The 19,205-nt window shown below is 37.7% G+C and overlaps 1 protein-coding gene across 2 annotated transcripts in view; it reads left to right on the top strand.

The window, feature by feature from the left end:
- Window positions 1-19,205, top strand: part of LOC126334668 (juvenile hormone esterase-like) — a 113,742-nt gene that overhangs the window by 83,776 nt on the left and 10,761 nt on the right. For both annotated transcript variants that reach the window (XM_049997134.1, XM_049997133.1), the window contains 3 exons: window positions 1,125-1,297; window positions 5,542-5,692; window positions 15,402-15,534. In XM_049997134.1, the coding sequence (XP_049853091.1) occupies window positions 1,125-1,297; window positions 5,542-5,692; window positions 15,402-15,534 (457 nt within the window). The remainder of the gene's footprint in view (window positions 1-1,124; window positions 1,298-5,541; window positions 5,693-15,401; window positions 15,535-19,205) is intronic.

Genomic DNA, 19,205 nt, shown 5'->3' with positions numbered 1-19,205 from the left:
TATTTTACCCAAGAGGACACCATTGTCATTTAACCATGCAGTAAAGCTACATACCCTCGGGAAAAATTACAGCTGTAGTTTCCCCTTGCTTTCAGCCATTCACAGTATCAGGACAGCAAGGCCATTTTGGTTAATGTAACAATCATCCAGACTGTTGCCCCTGCAACCACTGAAAAGGCTGCTGCCCCTCTTCAGGAACCACATATTTGTCTGGCCTCTCAACAGATACCCCTCCATTGTAGTTGCACCTTCAGTACGGCTATCTGTATCACTGAGGCACTCAAGCTTCCCCACCCACGGTGAGGCCGATGTTTTACATAGAGAATTTAAGGGTTAAGGGAAGGTAATTTAGGATCACAGATCAGAGGAGAAAGCAGTGCATGGAAGAGGAAAACAATAATTGAAACCAGTAACTCCTTTGTGTACTTTATTGCAGTTTTTCCATAATTAGTCAGCTATAGTGTCTTTCTGTGGACAGGTTGCTTGAAAGTACCTTAACAAAATTTTTAGACACTTATGATAATATATTGTGTGTGCAACACCTATTATTTGTGAAGCTGTGCAGAATTCATCAAAATTGTTTTAAATGTTGGTATTTTCTTTCCCCTTTCTCCACTGTTCCCCCTTCATCTACCATATCTCTAATCTTCAAACAATGAAAAATCCAGTATGGAATGTAACAATATTGTGAAAAGTAAAGTTGCTACTCACTATATAATGGAGATGCTGAGTTGCAGATAAGCACAACAAAAAGACTGTCACAAATATAGCTTTCAGCCAGTAAGGCCTTCATCAAACACACACACACACACACACACACACACACACACACACACACACATTCATGCAAATGCAACTCACACACGCATGAATGCAGTGCAGTCCCAGGCAACTGCTGTCTCAGTTGTCTGAGACGGCAGTCGTGTGTTCGTGTGTGTGTGTACATATACACTCTTCATTGTTGCAGCTGAAAAAACTATCCTAATTAAATATTTTGAGATCACCTTTAAAAAATCCATTTGATATAATTTCCTAAACTGTTTATATTCTACATATTTCATGAATAATAAGAGAGAAGAAATTTAGGTTAGATATTAGTATACATGCTGCTCTTTTATTTTCAGACTTATTAACAAAAAATGAAGTACTGTCATTCCTGGATAAGAATTTCAAGTACCTTGTACCCACTGACATAGCTGACAAAATAAAGGATGTTACACCTGTATCTGAAGCTATAAGAACTTTCTACTTCAAAAATGAAAGGGTATCAGAGTCCACACTTGATATATTGCTTAATGTAAGTACCATATCTTCAGTGTACAAGCAAAAATAATTTGTAATACTGTATTACTCCTTACTATTCAGCACAACAGGTGACATATCAATGTAACTAATGTTTGTATTTGCTGTCTTAGACTAGAAATTGTAGTTAAGACACAACAATTATATAATTAATGATAAGAAATTCAACATTGGAGCTCAAAATTTAAATCAGAGAAGTTAGAGACAAAAATAAGATGAAAAGATTGTACAATATAAGAATTATAATATTTATCATTGGCTGATATTAGCACATAACTTGTTTTTATTTTTTTATTTTTACAGTCTATTTAGTATGTTTTTACTCTCCAAATCTCTAACTATATTACTTATGTAAATTATGGCAGCTAGAATGTAATTATTTTCAAAATTTCTCTGAGAATTCTTTTTCCTTTTCTTTAAGCCACCCCTAAAATATCACATAGCCTACTATATAAAAAAAAATCACTCCTCTTGCACAGTCTATTTTTACAAGAAGATGCATAATTTTATGACACAATTAATGCAATGTTAAACTGCCTGCGGCATGTTTGTGAGGCATTTTGAACAAATATATAGTTGGTATCAGATATGCTCAAAACAATGGTCTAACTAAAGAAAGGCATGCATTTTGGTTAGTGAGATTTTATGTAATTAGCTAAGAAAGTTATGAAGAAGGAAATGATAAGAAAGATATTTCAAAAGTAGTATGAATGGTAAATCCTTTTTTATTCCTGAATAATTTCATTTTCTCCAGTCTTATCATCTCTTCTGCCAACTAAATAAACAGCTCTTTCTAAACAGTTGTGTCATCTTTCTATGTTCTTATGTGGAATGATAATTTTCGTCATAATTTGACAAGTCTAGACACTGTGAATGTCAATATAGGATAACTGCAAACCAATCCTTCTGTATGAGGAAAGGTTCATTTTGGTGGAATAGGGAATGCTAAAGGTGCTCTTGAATTGAGAGAAAAGATTGCAGCCTGGAGTGGCAGTGTAGTCTTAGGCGCCATGTCACGGATTGCGCAGCTTTTCCTGCTGGAAGTTTGAGTCCCCCCTCAGGCATGGGTATGTGTGTGTTGTTTTTAGCGTGTAAGTCTAGGGACCAATGACATCAGCAGTTTGGTCTCTTAGGGATTCACACACATTTGAACATTTTTGGTTTGGGTTTGGCAAATGCCAGGAGAACATTGTCTGCCATCATGTACAGTGCTAACAGTGAAATATGGAGGAGGTGATGTTATAGTGTGGTTAGTATGTGGTCCCTTTATTGTTCTTAAGGAAACACTAAATGTTGTAGGATATGAAGACATTTTACAGCATTGTGTACTGTATCATTAGGGGAACAGTTCATAGACAATGAATGTTTGTATCAACATGACAATGCACCCTCATAAAGCAGTATCTGTGAAGCAATGGTTCATGGACAATAACATTTCTGAAATGGACTGACCTGCCCAGAGTCCCAAGCTGAATTTAATGGGACACCTTTGGGGTGATTTAGAGCATAGACTGCACTCCAGCCGCAGTATCCAACAATACTGTTTTCTCTGGTCTTGGCTCTTGAAGGAGAATGGACTGCCGTCTCCACACACATTCACACACCTCACTGAAAGTGTCCTCAGCAGAGTTCATGCCATCATGAAAGTGAAGGGTTGACACACCCCACATTATATCGCTAATGGGTGCTGATATACTTTTCATCAGATAGTGTATCTCCACCTATTACTGATAAGCATTTACAGTTTAATGCGACTGCCACCATTTATACTAATAGAGTCCTGGCTGATAAGTTACACTAATTGTAATACTTTAGTATCGCACTTTATTGTATGTTTTAGTCTGTAAATCATTTTATATACAATTGGGGAGTATAGTGGAGAAAAAGTCAGCGTAGAAAAGTTATGTCTTATGTCTGATAATGTGATAACAAATATAGTGTAGAGTAATTAATTCAAAACCATTTCAAATCCAATCAAACCTATATGGAGACAATATTAGCATAATATGAGATATCATCATCATGCAACTGATTCCTATAAAAACAAGTTGTGCTCAGTCACATAATTAATTTACACATATGAGTTACATACAAAAATTTAACATAAATATTACATTGCTTGAATGTGAAAATTTTGTCTTACATACTACACCACTTACATATAAAATTTTCCACATAAATATAGCACTTTATTCACATTTTTGTTTAAATTATTAAATCAATTATGTATGAATTATTCAGTATTATATGTGGTGTCACCGCCAGACACCACACTTGCTAGATGGTAGCCTTTAAATCAGCTGCGTGTCAACACTATCAGTGATTGCAGACCGAGCGCCGCCACACGCAGGTCTAGAGAGACTTCCTAGAACTCGCCCCAGTTGTACAACCAACTTTGCTAGTGATGGTTCACTGACTTCTACGCTCGCATTTGCTGAGACGATAGTTAGCACAGCCTTCAGCTACGTTATTTGCTACGACCTAGCAAGGCGCCATATTCCATTACCTTTGATATTGTGAATCATGTACTGTCACAAGCGACGTTCATCTTTAATGGATTAAAGTTAAGTATTCCACCAGCTACGTCCGTTTTTCTGAAGTCTAATTTCCTTGTCCTGTTCCAGACCTCACGCCAGCCTGGATGAGCTAAAACACGTGCCTTTCGGCCTCCTCTAGGAACACAGTGTTGGCTCTCCTGCCAACCACAACATTATAGATGGTTCTTTTTTTTATGATGCTCCTATTACCATTTTAAATTTGTCAACTGGCAGCTATTTTAGACTTTGTAGTAGTTTAAGAAGTACCTTGCCAGTGTGTACAAAATTAATTTCATATCGTTTCATCCATGGATATTTGTCATATTTTTACATCTGTATTCACAGGCATGGACACATACCATATTTTCTCAGTGTGTACAGTTATTTCAGATACAAATGAAAGGGATGAGTAGAGGACAATGAAACAACCAAATGATCCTAATAAACATAGGTCTAGAAACTGAAGGTTTACTCACTAGGACATATTAAGACCAGGCACATGGGCACCTTGTAACAGAATCCCCAATGATCCAAACTGCAGATATGAATTTGAGGTCAAACACATTACAAAATTATTTCATATGGCCACCATTCACGTGAAGCCAGGCTTCATGTGCCTGACCATCATTGCCTGTACATGTTCAAAAATCCCAGGCATGTTCTGAATGAATTGACAACCATCTGCAATGCATCCCCAGTGTTCGGTGATGCCTTAAAGAGTGCTGGAGAGCACCAAAGCTTTTAAATATCTAAATTCAAAAAAATCCAGTGGGTTCAAGTCCGGAGACCTGGGGTGTGATGATTATGGTAAGGCACACCAAAGATACATGCTAAGTATTCCTACACATTTACATGATAGTGTGCACCATTTTTCATGTATCATGTACATATCCTTTGACCATAAGGGAAAAAAAAAAATCAGACATTTGTTCTAATGTTGGTATGACTGCAACTGTGCAAACATCATATCATGGAAATACATAATATCATGGAAACCACTGATTTCTGGACCTATGTTTACTGGGATTATTTGCTTGTTTCATTGTCATTTACTTGCTGCTTTGCCTGTAATAGTCAAACACATTGTGTATAAGCATTCTCTTTTATGTAGAGTATAACCTGAAAACAATAAGTTTTTTTATTCAATTAAGTATTTTGCAAGAAGTTGTGTTTAATAAACCATAACTGCATCTAGCTGAAGTGTTGATGCATAAATATGCATATAAAAAATACTCAGAACATTGCTAATCATTCATACTAATCCGTCTTCAGAGCTAACAGAGTACACATACACACACATACACCTACACCTACAAGGCCTCATTGCTCGAACTGACTACATTGTGCAGGCACTGCACCTTGATGGGCTTTGTAGTGATTATGTCTCAGTAGTAAAAGGATAAAAGACTAAACACAATTTCACTTAATGCACATTCTACAGACACCAAAGACTTGGAAGAAGTTAAGCCATATCTGTTACCTACTGTGACATATTCCAGCACTGATTTCATTTGTAGAGACTCACCACCAGCCCTTTTCATTGGCCTAAAAATGAATCCTCACATTTATTGTGTATATGCTGTAAGCAGCTTATTTGGTTTTGTAGTGTTGCCAGATAGGCATTAGGAACCTATAATTTTAATTTAGTGCATACAGTTATAACCTTTAATAAATGTGGAATAATGTGACATTTCCATTGCAGCTGCTGGGTGACAAACAGTTTAATTATCCTGTTGTGCGAGCTGCAACTCTACATTCAGTGCAGAAGTCATGTCCAGTTCACCTGTATCACTTTTCTGCAGATACAGGTCTCAACTATGCTAGGAAACTCTTTGGCGTTCCAGATAAACGCGGTAGGAGGAATAACTTTATTTACAACCTGCTGTTACACCTTATTATAATCATTTGGAGACAAAGTATATTCTAAATGAGAGTTTTCTTCCTCACCTTTTACACTTCTAGAAGAAGTAAGCCAAAGCAACTGCATCTTGCTACATGATATAGCTGAAATCTTTTATCTTTCATGTATAGTACAACAACACTGGTTAATAATATTCAGCAAGCGTTTTCATAGTTTCACTTACATGATGACAATAATTATTTTTTCTGCATTAACACTTATTGATAGTAGTAACTTCACCATCCTAATCCATACATAAAAAAACAGCTGTCATCAGCAGGAAGTACAAAGAATCAGGAGAATAAATGATAAAATCAAATTATGAAATTAAAAAAGAGTTTGTTATAGGAGAAAAGTAGTTTGTGTACGTGAAATACAAATATAGTTCTGAGTAACTGAAAATTTCCACCTGCACTTCACTAAATTAGTACAGGAAAAATTATAAATAAATGGCAGAACTGCACCAAAAATAAGCTCCCAATTAGTGTAAGTTACCAGGTTTTTACATTGTATTCATTTACTTCATCTTTTAGACAAATGTTGACCAACATGGTTAAGACCCTTTTTAGCAGCAACGTTGAAAGGCATTAGTCTAGTTGTTCTTGTTGAATGGTAGAAAACACTCCTCTGAGGCCATAAAGTATGTGGCAACTTTAGTTTAGCTATGTATTACATTAAATGTTTACCAAATAAATAGTTGAAGCTTATAGGTCCTTGATTTTGACTTTCTCTTAGCCTTTAGATGGGAAAATATTAATGAAAGAGATGAAAGAAAGTTTCAGAGCAGGAGTAAATATGCTGAGTACCAGTATTGTGCCTTACAAATAGCACAGTCCTCTTAGGGTAAAACTGACAAAAATGATAACAAAAGTGTGGTAGAATAATAAATAGGACAATAGCTTACTAAAGATAAAAACCGTGGAAACTATATCAATACAAGTGAAAGAATTCTTGTGTTTAGTGTATATGGTAAATGAAAGTCCTTGGTGAAAGACAAATATTGGAAAGACTAAAGGTAACAACTTACTGTACACTTGAGATGTGTAGCCATCAAAATAACTCTAGATTTTATACTAATTCTTCTTCAGAACTACTTGAATACCAGTTCACATATACACGATCAAAGGCAGAGCCACGTGTGAAAGCACCCACATGATTTACCAACTGACCTGCCTACACTGTGACGCTTTCTATGTGGGAATGACCAGCAACAAACTGTCCATTCACATGAATGGACACAGGCAAACAGTGTTTGTTGGTAATGAGGATCACCCTGTGGCTACACATGCCTTGGTGCACGGCCAGCACATCTTGGCACAGTGTTACACCGTCCGAGTTATCTGGATACTTCCCACCAACACCAACCTATCCGAACTCCGGAGATGGGAACTTGCCCTTCAATATATCCTCTCTTCTCATTATCCACCAGGCCTCAATCTCCATTAATTTCAAATTGCCGCCACTCATACCTCACCTGTCATTCAACACCATCTTTGCCTCCACACTTCCGCCTCGACTTACATCTCTGCCCATACTCTTTGCCTTTAAATATGTCTGCTTGTGTCTGTGTATGTACAGATGGATATGTGTGTGTGTGTGTGTGTCTGTGTGTGTGTGTGTGTGTGTGTGTGTGTGTGTGTGTGTGCGCGCGATTATATACCTATCCTTTTTTCCCCCCTAAGGTAAGTCTTTCCGCTCCCGGAATTGGAATGACTACTTACCCTCTCCCTTAAAACCCACATCCTTTCATCTTTGTTGCGAAAGCTCAAAATTCTGTGTGTGTGTTTTATTTATTGTGCCTATCTATCGGCGCTTTCCCACTTGGTAAGTCTTGGAATCTTTGTTTTTAATATATTTTTCCCATGTGGAAGTTTCTTTCTATTTTGTTTAGGTCACATATACGTACACATAAACCTGCACAGAAAGTTGCTTCATTATAAAGGTGGAAATGAGATAGTTGCCTTCCCTTCCTTGTGTTGGTCAGGAAAAAGGCACTGTTGTTGTTCCCTCATAGTGATTTGTGAAGATGAAAAAAATCTGGATTCGAGCAGTGATTAATTACTTTGTAAAGAACAGTATGAAAGCAAAGGACATTCATGCCAATTTCCAGGATACACTGGGGGACTCTGCTCCTTTATATTCAATTGTTGCCAAGTGAACAAAATAATTAAAATTTGGTTGTGAGAGCTTAGATGATGTCCTGGTTGGGCAAGACGCATCACTACTCCAGAAAAAATTGCAAAAGTGCACAAAATGGTCATGGAGGATCACCAATTGAAAGTGCCTGAAATTTCTCATGCTTGCCAGATGTCATCTGAAAGAGCATACCACATTTTAACTGAAGAATTAGAAATGAAACAAATTTCTGCATGATGGGTGCCATGACTATTGATGCTGGATTGAAAATGCATGAGACAATATTTGGCCCATTTTAGGTGAATTCTTTGTAACCGTTTGTGACCACAGTTGAAACTTGAGTGCACTACTATACCCCAGAGACAAAACAACAGTCAAAGCATTGGGAATATGCTGACCCTCCACCACCAAAGAAAGCAAAGACAATTCCTTCACCGAAAAAGGACATGGCATTAGTGTTCTGGGATGTGAAGGGGATTTTGTTTGTAGATTATCTTCCCAATAGGCAAACAATTACTGGAAAATACTATGCTAACCTCCTGGACAAATTGCAACAAAAGATACGTGAAAATAGGCCAGGTTTAGCAAGGAAGAAAGTCATCTTCCATCAAGACAATGCACGCCTGCACACATTTGCCATCACCATGGCAAGAAATAAGGTATAAATTGTTGCCACATCTGCCTTATTCACCTGATATGGCTCCATCAGACTTCCATCTCTTTCCAAAACTGAAAATTTTTCTTGGAGGATGAATATTCACTTCAAATGAAGAATTGATAGGCCAGAGTTGACAACTATTTTGCAGTCCTGGAGGAAACTCATTTTTGGTATGGGATCAAGGCACTGGAACATCCTTCGACAAAGTGCATAAATCTACAAGGAGACTACATTGAAAAATAAAAAAAAAGTTTCAGTGATGTAATTACTTTTTTTCTATTCTGTTCTGAAAACTTTTCAAACCACCCTCTTATGTACAAAACAGGTGATGTATATCGTTAAGAGACCGATGACCGTAGCAGTCTGGTCCCTTTAAACCCACATATAGTTAAGAAACTTTTAATTACTGACCTGATTTTCTAAAATTTTAAAGAAAGTGCTCTAGAACAGTCTTCTATCATTAAAATAATAATATGTATAGTAATCACAATCTGAATACTGTCACTTATCCATTTACTAAATTTTACAAGAATTGATTAACTAATATGAGCACCCAGTATTTTCTGTGACACATGCACCAAATTTCTCTAAGTAAATTATAGAATTTTATTAGAGAAACTGAAATGTACGGAGTTAACAGTGCAGCTAACAAATCTCTTATGTCATACTTAACAAAAACAATGAAGAAAGTTATGTTACACAATCCAACAACTACAAAAAAGGAATTTTTTGAGACTGGAGGAAAACAATCATGCAATTCCACAATGTTTAGTACCAGGTCCACTGTTGTTCCTTGTATTTTTAATAACATTCCAAAAATAGGTGAGAATCAGTAAGTAAAGCAAAATCTTCCAACTTTTTGGGTGTAGATGAAAGTTTAAATTGAAAAAATGCATGTTTTAGATCTTGTTAAATAACTGAGTTCAGCCACTTTCACACATCATCATTCCAAGCTTTGGAGATAAAAAAAATCAGTAAGTTAATATAATTTGATTATTTCTATCCAATATAGAATTATCTTTGACAGTAAGTCATCTCTAAGAAGGAAAATTTTCATTACATAAAAGCATGTGGTGCTTACACCCAACTGCCTTGTTAAAAATTAAAAAATGTTTCAAGTGTTAGCTATTATAGAGTTCAAAGGGCATGATCTGGGAAAGTTCATTGGAACCCTTGCTGTTAACATTGTGTATTAATTACCTGGCAGGCAGTATTAACAGTAACCTCAGACTTCCTGCAGTTGCAAGGGCCGATGAAAGGGGGGGGGGGGGGGTGGCAGGGGCTGTTCCCTGCCCCCTCCTCCAAGAGTTGAAGCTAAATTAAAATCAAATGGCAATTTTTGTAAATGACTTTAGAGTCTTGGTCAGTAAATTGAGTCATTTAATTCAGTATTCGGCAAGCCATCTTACTTTGTGTGCCGAAGAGAATGTACTAACTGTATAGGTGATTTATGCCCTCCCTCTTGTTCAAATTATGGGTGCCACATATTAGCAAGGCTTCCCAATCTGCCACAGCAGCATTTGCTTTGCCTTTCCCTCAGGGTACTATCTGCTTTGCACCTATTGTTGTCATTGTTACTATTGTTAGGCTCATTGAACAGAACTGAACTTGCCCTTCAGTATATCCTCTCTTCTTGTTACCCACCAGGCCTCAGCCTCCGCTAATTTCAAGTTGCCGCCGCTCATACCTCACCTGTCATTCAACAACGTCTTTGCCTCTATACTTCCGCCTCGACTGACATCTCTGACATCTCGACTGACATCTCTGCCCAAACTCTTTGCCTTTAGAAATGTCTGCTTGTGTCTGTGTATGTGCAAATATATATATATATATATATATATATATATATATATATATATATATATATATATATATATATATATATATATAATAGAAAGAAACTTCCACATGGGAAAAATATATTAAAAACAAAGATTCCAAGACTTACCAAGCGGGAAAGCGCCGGCAGACAGGCACATTAACAAAACACACAAACACACACACAGAATTACTAGCTTTCGCAACCGATGGTTGCTTCTTCAGGAAGGAGAGGGAAAGACGAAAGGATGTGGGTTTTAAGGGAGAGGGTAAGGAGTCATTCCAATCCCGGAAGCGGAAAGACTTCCCTTAGGGGGAAAAAAAGGACAGGTGTACACTCGCACACACACACGCACGCACACATATCCATCCGCACATACACAGACACAAGCAGACATATTTAGGCTATGTCTGCTTGTGTCTGTGTATGTGCAGATGGATATGTGTGCGTGTGTGCGCGAGTGTACACCTGTCCTTTTTTTCCCCCTAAGGGAAGTCTTTCTGCTCCCGGGATTGGAATGACTCCTTACCCTCTCCCTTAAACCCCACATCCTTTCGTCTTTCCCTCTCCTTCCTGAAGAAGCAACCATCGGTTGCGAAAGCTAGTAATTCTGTGTGTGTGTTTGTGTGTTTTGTTCTTGTGCCTGTCTGCTGGCGTTTTCCCGCTTGGTAAGTCTTGGAATCTTTGTTTTTAATGTGTGTGTGTGTGTGTGTGTGTGTGTGTGTGTGTGTGTGTGTGTGTGTGTACGAGTGTATACCTGTCCTTTTTTCCCCCCTAAGGTAAGTCTTTCCACTTCCGGGATTGGAATGACTCCTTACCCTCTCCCTTAAAACCCACATCCTTTCGTCTTTGCCTCTCCTTCCCTCTTTCCTGATGAAGCAACCGTTGGTTGCGAAAGCTTGAATGGTAAGTCACATCATCTTTGTTTTGTCAAAAATGTTACTCAACAAATTAAGTCTTTTAATTTGCTTATCATCTCTGTATTAACAATTGTTGCTGTGTGTTGACAGTTATATAAAAGAAGTTACTTAGAAAAAGGTTGTGGATGCTACACATTTCAAAAGATTTAAAACATTTTTGTCCAAAAATAAAAAATATTTTTGCAATTGTTTGACATTTTAAAGTATTATACAGCTTAAAACAGTAGTTTTTGAAGGTTTTTCCCATAACTCTCAAGGGGAGGACCCCTGCGACATCTTTCTCTTCTAGGCAAGTGCCCCCACCCACAGAAGTTCATTAATCCATCCCTGTTCCGGTGATGCAGATATCTATAATGAAGTACAATCTGAAAAAAGCTGCACAAATATTTTGACAGATCTTGATAATTCATACATTATGTCCTGTAAATCTTATCATAGAGGAAGGCCTTCAGTGATATGGGAGGAGTCAAGCTACACATTAATAGGCAGGAGCAGTCACAGCTGACTACTTCTCAACATATGCATACAACAAATTATGAGTACCATTAAACTATTTGAAATGATAAGTATGGTAATTACTTCTATATTACTTGTAAGTACGTATTAAGAGAAAAACAGCTACTTTGAGAATAGCCACAGCTCCTACTCCTATACAACTCAGCTGCTGTTTTTATCTGCTACTTCAAACAAAGCATTTTTGTAATTTTACACACACCACTGTGACCTGTCTCTATACTGCAAAGTCAGCATGTATCTAATATAGAGTCATGTAAAATTTACATTCTTGTAGCCAAATATTTTTTGTGACCAGTTAATGATTTTTTTTCCATTTTGATGACTTGCTGAAGAATTTTGTAATAAGACTTACTGCTTGTAGTGCAGTTCTAGGTGTTCATTAGTGCTCATCCTTTGCATTAAACATGTCTTTCTATCCCTAGCTCAAAATATTTGATCCCAGATACAGGGTGTTTCAAAAATGACCAGTATATTTGAAACGGCAATACAAACTAAACGAGCAGCGATAGAAATACACCGTTTGTTGCAATATGCTCTGGGACAACTGTACATTTTCAGGCAGACAAACTTTCGAAATTACAGTAGTCACCATTGTCAACAACAGATGGCGCTGCGGTCTGGGAAACTCTATAGTATGATATTTTCCACATATCCACCATGCGTAGCAATAATATGGCGTAGTCTCTGAATGAAATTACCCGAAACCTTTGACAACGTGTCTGGCAGAATGGCTTCACATGCAGATGAGATTTACTGCTTCAGCTGTTCAATTGTTTCTTTCAAGTGTCCCCACAGAAAGAAATCACAGGGGTTCATGTCTGGCGAATAGGGAGGCCAATCCACACCGCCTCCTGTATGTTTCGGATAGCCCAAAGCAATCACACGATCATCGAAATATTCATTCAGGAAATTAAAGAGGTCGGCCGTGCGATGTGGCCGGGCACCATCTTGCATAAACTACGAGATGTTCGCAGTATCGTCTAAGGCAGTTTGTACCGCCACAAATTCACGAAGAATGACCAGATAGCGTGATGCAGTAATCGTTTCAGATCTGAAAAATGGGCCAATGATTCCTTTGGAAGAAATGGCGACCCAGACCAGTACTTTTTGAGGATGCAAGGACAATGGGACTGCAACATGGGGCTTTTTGGTTCCCCATATATGCCAGATCTGTTTATTGACAAAGCCGTCCAGGTAAAAATAAGCTTCGTCAGTAAACCAAATGCTGCCCACATGCATATCACCGTCATCAATCCTGTGCACTATATCGTTAGCAGATGTCTCTCGTGCAGCAATGGTAGCAGCGCTGAGGGGTTGCCGCATTTGAATTTTGTATGGATAGAGGTGTAAACTCTGGCACATGAGACATACGTGGACGTTGGCATCATTTGGACCGCAGCTGCAACATGGCGAACGGAAACCCGAGACCGCTGTTGGATCACCTGCTGCACTAGCTGTGCATTGCCCTCTGTGGTTGCCGTACGCGGTCGCCTTACCTTTCCAGCACGTTCATCCGTCACAATCCCAGTCCGTTGAAATTTTTCAAACAGATCCTTTATTGTATCGCTTTTTGGTCCTTTGCTTACATTAAACATCCATTGAAAACTTCGTCTTGTTGCAACAACACTGTGTTCTAGGCGGTGGAATTCCAACACCAGAAAAATCCTCTGTTCTAAGGAATAAACCATGTTGTCCACAGCACACTTGCACATTGTGAACAGCACACGCTTACAGCAGAAATATGACGTACAGAATGGCGCACCCAGAGACTGCGTTGTCTTCTATATCTTTCACATCACTTGCAGCGCCATCTGTTGTTGAAAATTGTAACTACTGTAATTTCGAAAGTTTGTCTGCCTGAAAATGTACTGTTGTCCCAAGCATATTGCAACAAACGGTGTATTTCTATCGCTGCTCATTTAGTTTTTATTGCCGTTTCAAATATACCGGTCATTTTTGAAACACCCTGTATTAGCCACACTTTTTCTCATCTTCTACAGTAAATGTCTCTGACCCACTGCAAGGAAAACTGGGTTCATAATATTTTAAGAATATCTTCATGAAATAATTAAGTTTCATCTGCTGAGTGTCTCTGATTAACTTCTTTTCATTTTTAACCATGTAAATTCTCTCTGAATAATGTGATTCAGCAACATTTAAAGTTCTTTGAAATTTTCCTTTTCGTTTCTTGGTTAAGCTTTATGGCTGAGAATTTATATTGTACTAATTTTATAACACATGTATCCTACTTATCAACAAAATGATTATTTTCTGAGCATTGATAAGACCTGTGTAAACACAAATAGTTATATTGTTAGAAGGATTGTATTAATAGTCAAATGCCTATAATTGTAGTTTCAGTTCTGCTGCATTTCTTGTAAACAAAAATGAAGGAAGAGACACACACACACACACACACACACACACACACACACACACACACACACACACACAGAGAGAGAGAGAGAGAGAGAGAGAGAGAGAGAGAGAGAGAGAGAGAGAGAGAGAGAGAGATGGCTATAGTGGCACTGTGACACTGGCTGTTTATAAATGATTCCCAAGCAGATCAATTGGAGGAAAGTGGCTGGGTTTGGGGGGAGGGGGGCCAGGAAAGAAATATGGTGAGTGGTAGGAGATAAGATGTGCAGGACAAGGAGAAGATATTAGAAATAGGGTAGAGACAGGCAAGTGGATCACAGTGGGGATGGGGGCCAGGAATGAAATATGGTGAGTGGTAGGAGATAAGATGTACAGGACAAGGAGAAGGTATTAGAAATAGGGTAGAGATGGGCAAGTGGATCACAGTGACAATGACAAAATGAAGACTAAATATTCACAAAACTGAGGATGTTGAGTATCTGAGAGACACTGGGTCGATGTATGGAACAAGTCTTGTAGCTGTGTCCTAAATAGGGGCATACCCATGAGGTACAGGATTTTAAGCTGTGTTAGCATAAAGATGGATCAGTATATTTTGTAGGTTGTGTGGATGGCAGAATACTACTTTGGAGGATAAAGGTAGAATATGGGGTAGAACACCCCCCATTTCAGAACATTATCAGAAGTAAATAAAACTCTCACAGTCCCCTTGGCCTAAAACTTCATGTGTGCTTATTCTTGGTTGCACCCTTTCCATCACATAGCCCATTCTTTGCTATCATTTACCACTAACATGTTCCTCCTCTGTACTGAATTGGTTGTACACTAATATCCAAACCCTGAATTCTCATTTTACTGCTCTTGTTGAATGACACATTTCTCCTCTCTCTGGCTTCCTCATTCCTGTGCCACCTACACATACTGTCTTCCCCTGATGTCATAACAACTCCCTTCCACCACCATGAGTTAACATACACAATCACTAAAAAATAAGTCATGCATTACAGACAAAAATGTGTACATATGTGAGGAGAGAGGAATCGCACATAACCTGGTTAAAGAATGTTGTTTACTTGAAAGGTCATGCAACTTTCTTTGTTGTTAATATGTTTATGGACCACACATCAGTCAGCTACAGGAGAATGACTGCATTTCTTCATTTATGATCACTATTGCCTTCCTGCACTTTCTACTGTTGTAATACCTACATTATTCTTCTTATTCTTTGTTACAGGTGCATGTCACTCTGATGAAACTGCCTACCTCTTCAAAAATACTGCCATGCCAACAGAAGTCAAACCCCATTCTGCAGAAGAAACTGCTATAGTGAGGATGACAAAACTGTGGACAAATTTTGCTAAGACTGGGTAACAGCAAATATTCAGCATTGTTCTCAGTGCTGTAGTTTTATAAATGTCTGTTTAGTTGCTAGTGTATTTATTTATTTATTTGCTATAGAACTGATATGAGTAAAGCTGTTTCCGACTTCAGGTTATGAGTCAAAGGGATTTATGAAAAAATGGCAAGGTGCAGATTTTGGAGTTTGTGTTAATTACTGGTAGCTGTTTTCTGACTAATGGCTGCAACATCATTCCATGACTTTTGAGTCAAGAATGGTGAAGAATCTTCTGGGAAGAGATGACAATATTCTCTGTCTCAAGTTCCAATACCGTGCATGATAAATATTTTAGTTTGTAATGACAGTTGAAATCAATCAGTGGACAATGGTAATAGTGATATGTTTCAGTGTGTTTTAAGTTTATGCATGTACTTCTTTGTTTAGGTGCTTGCTCTCAATATGTTCTGGCACTAACTTGCCATGTTTGTAATTTGAGCTTCAGTGTAAACGTATTAAGTTGTCTTGCAAGTGTGGAGCTTATTCTCGCTTGCCATAAATTCTATCCACTTAAGGCAGATAGCTAAAGTGGTGACCCTGCTGAAGAACTAGATTGATGAGTAACAATACTGATGGTGCTACAATCAAGATGGAGCCACAGCACCTACCTCAAAATGTAGCTGTACAGTACAACACGGCAGAGGCAAACTCTTCAAATGAACCTAGAGTCTCTACAGTTCACAGTAGGAACTTTGGAAACGTTAAAACTCCCAACCTTCTGGACAAAATCACTGCACCTATGGTTCAGGAAGGTAGAGAGCATATTTTTGAACATGACATCCTAGCTTCATTTGACAGGTTTCATTGTGTGGTGGCATATTTGGATCAGACACAAATTATGCAAGCAGAGGACTCATTAAGTTCACAGAGACATGAGATTCTAAAATTGGTGTTAATCAAAGAGTGCTTTTTAACCCCAAAGATCAGATTACATAAACTGCTACAGGAGACACTGACTGCTGACATGTCACTGAAATAAATATTGTAAAAACTAAAGTTCACTATAGTGGCCAGCGCAAAGCCAGTTTCTTTTTATAGTAATAATTTTAAATGTTCATAAAAATTTAAAAAAATATCGGGCAACTCTATTTTAGTATAGAATATGATGGAGTACATTCCAAAAGAAAATTCTCTGTAGCTGCTAGGATAAAAATTAAAACCAATGTTACAAGAAATTTTGGAGGAAAATAATTTTTTACTTCAACCTGAGATAGTAACAGAATCACTAATGTAATTGGACTGAAAAAAATATATGAACATCCTCAAAGTTTACAGGTGCATATGCTGTGTCTTTTATTTTGGATGCATAAAAGTATTCTGAGATAAAAAATTAAATATTGTAAGAGGCGTGAAGTAGTGCCAACTGTGTAGTGAAATATGTAGTCGCTGATGAATTTTTGTTCTGCAGGACTGCAAAGAAACTTACTGTGAGAAAGTTGTTAAGAAAACTACAAAATTATTTTTGGTAACATTTCAGACGTAATTATTGTATGGTATCATGTACAGAGGCAAATTACTTCCACAATATTCTATGCACAGCAGTGCACAAGTCGTTGTAGGCCATCGCCAAGAGTTTTGTTTGGACGGTTTGCTTTAATATGACTGAGAATATTCCCTACTTCCTGAAAATATTTTACTGGCTGCTAATACATATCCTTCATGACTGCATCAATCACTCAAAGTGCCAATATATGCTACGCAGAAGTAATTGTAGTTATTTTGAAGCCAATATTTTCACTGAAGTCAAGCAAAATATTTGTTCGAAAGGTTTTGTGATACCTAAATTTATCTAAATTTGCTGTAAGCCTATTATTCTCAGCACACAATATGTGCTTGGTACACAAAAACCTCATTCTTACTACTGCAATGTCCCTGTCTTGTGTTACAAATTTCATCCATCATTACAGTTTCTGAATTAAAAACCAAGTGGGCAGAGAAGACAGCACATTGAAGTGACTGGCCAGAATAATCAGTTTTATCATGGATATTACCCTGTATTTCTGTAGCCATTGTATACTATCCTCTGTCATACTAAAGTAATACAATTCTATGTTCTAGCTTTTTGTAAAAGTCATCAAATATCATAGATTTCTATGCTCTTCTTGGAGAAACAGAATAGGTGCTGGGACTGTTCTGATATTACTGCACTGTTTATATATACAGTTGATACAGAAGCACTACAATGTTTTGTCATTTTACGAACTGCATTACCTTTACTATGAAACAGCCAGTAAATCCTTCTCTGAAAAAAGAAGTTAAAATCCGAATGTACAACTAAACTGAATGCAGTAAGATTATATCCAAATGTAAAGACATTCGATACAGGTTTTCAGGAAAAACTGTTGTTAATTAATGCAGAACTGGCAGTCTTATTTTAATTGACAGTTACATTCAGGTAAACTAATCATCACCACTTGTGATAAATTTATCAGACGTGTACTGTAAGGGAAAAACATTTGCAGCACGTCCTCTATAACTGAAATGAATAGACAAACATTTAACTCAAGTCAGCTTTTTACATAGACAGCACTTACCTAACCTGAAGTATCTTTCAGCTCCATGTCTTCATGTCCACTGTCACTTGTTTTGTCCAGGTGTATCATTGTCAACCAGATTGCACGGAAGTGTCTCTTAAAGCCTTGTTCAAGGAATCAGTGTCTTGCAATGCTTCTGCATATTTTACCCAGGTCTCCCAGTCCTACTTAGTAACATTGTCAAGAGCTTCGTGTGTTAGCTTGTTGACATCAGCGAGTTTGAAAGTAGTATTCCTTTTTGCTAATCTCACTTTTCTTGGGACCATATCAATTCAGTGGGATTATACTGGCAGTGACACAGTGGTAGATGTGACACTTGGTTTCCCATTTCATTTCCCAGTTGATCTAATTCGTAAGTCTTTTTGACACATATGATTTCTTCTTTTGACAGGAGTTCAGCCTTTGTTTCATGGACTGAAAATGAAACATTCTTTCTATTTAACCATTGCATAATATCTGCATTGCACCAATTTTAATGTGGCAGCTTTTCTATCTGAATGGAGTGGTAGCTGGTGTTATCCATCACAATAATTGACCCTTCTTCCAGTGCAGACAACAGTCGAATAAACCAATTCTTAAAAACTTCTTTATTCATTTCTGAATGGTAATTGGATTGGCAACAACTTTTCCCACCACAAAAATCAAGTTTGGCCTCTGGTATGAAGCCTGTGGTTAATGAACCAGTGTGGGCAATGATTAATCAGCCACCTCTACCAGTAGGCACTTTCAAACGGCCATTTCATTTGGAGTTGTGCCATATATACTTATTGGTGTAGTTCTGTGAAACCCAAGTTTCATCTAAGTACACTACAGGCTTGGTGTCTTCACTAAGCAAGAAGTGCACTGTATGCAAAAACTTTGCTCTTGCTGCTGCAAAGTCTTTGCATTCCATTAAGAATTTCCGTCCGTCATTATACTTCTTAAATCAGAAACCAAGGGAGCAGAGAGGACAAAGAATGGAGGTCTCCAAGCCTGAGTAATTAATTTTTTCACAGAGGTCAGCCTGTATTACTCTCCTCTGTTGTAATATCCAAGTACAGTTCTACACATGAGCTCTTTGTTAAAATCATCAAAGTCGGTTGATTTCCATTCATGTTCGTATCCCTTT

Source organism: Schistocerca gregaria, chromosome 2, assembly GCF_023897955.1.
Source record: "Schistocerca gregaria isolate iqSchGreg1 chromosome 2, iqSchGreg1.2, whole genome shotgun sequence".
Taxonomy (NCBI): domain Eukaryota; kingdom Metazoa; phylum Arthropoda; class Insecta; order Orthoptera; family Acrididae; genus Schistocerca; species Schistocerca gregaria.
The sequence above is the reverse complement of the archived record's forward strand: the minus strand, read 5'-3'. Positions and strand labels throughout refer to the sequence as shown.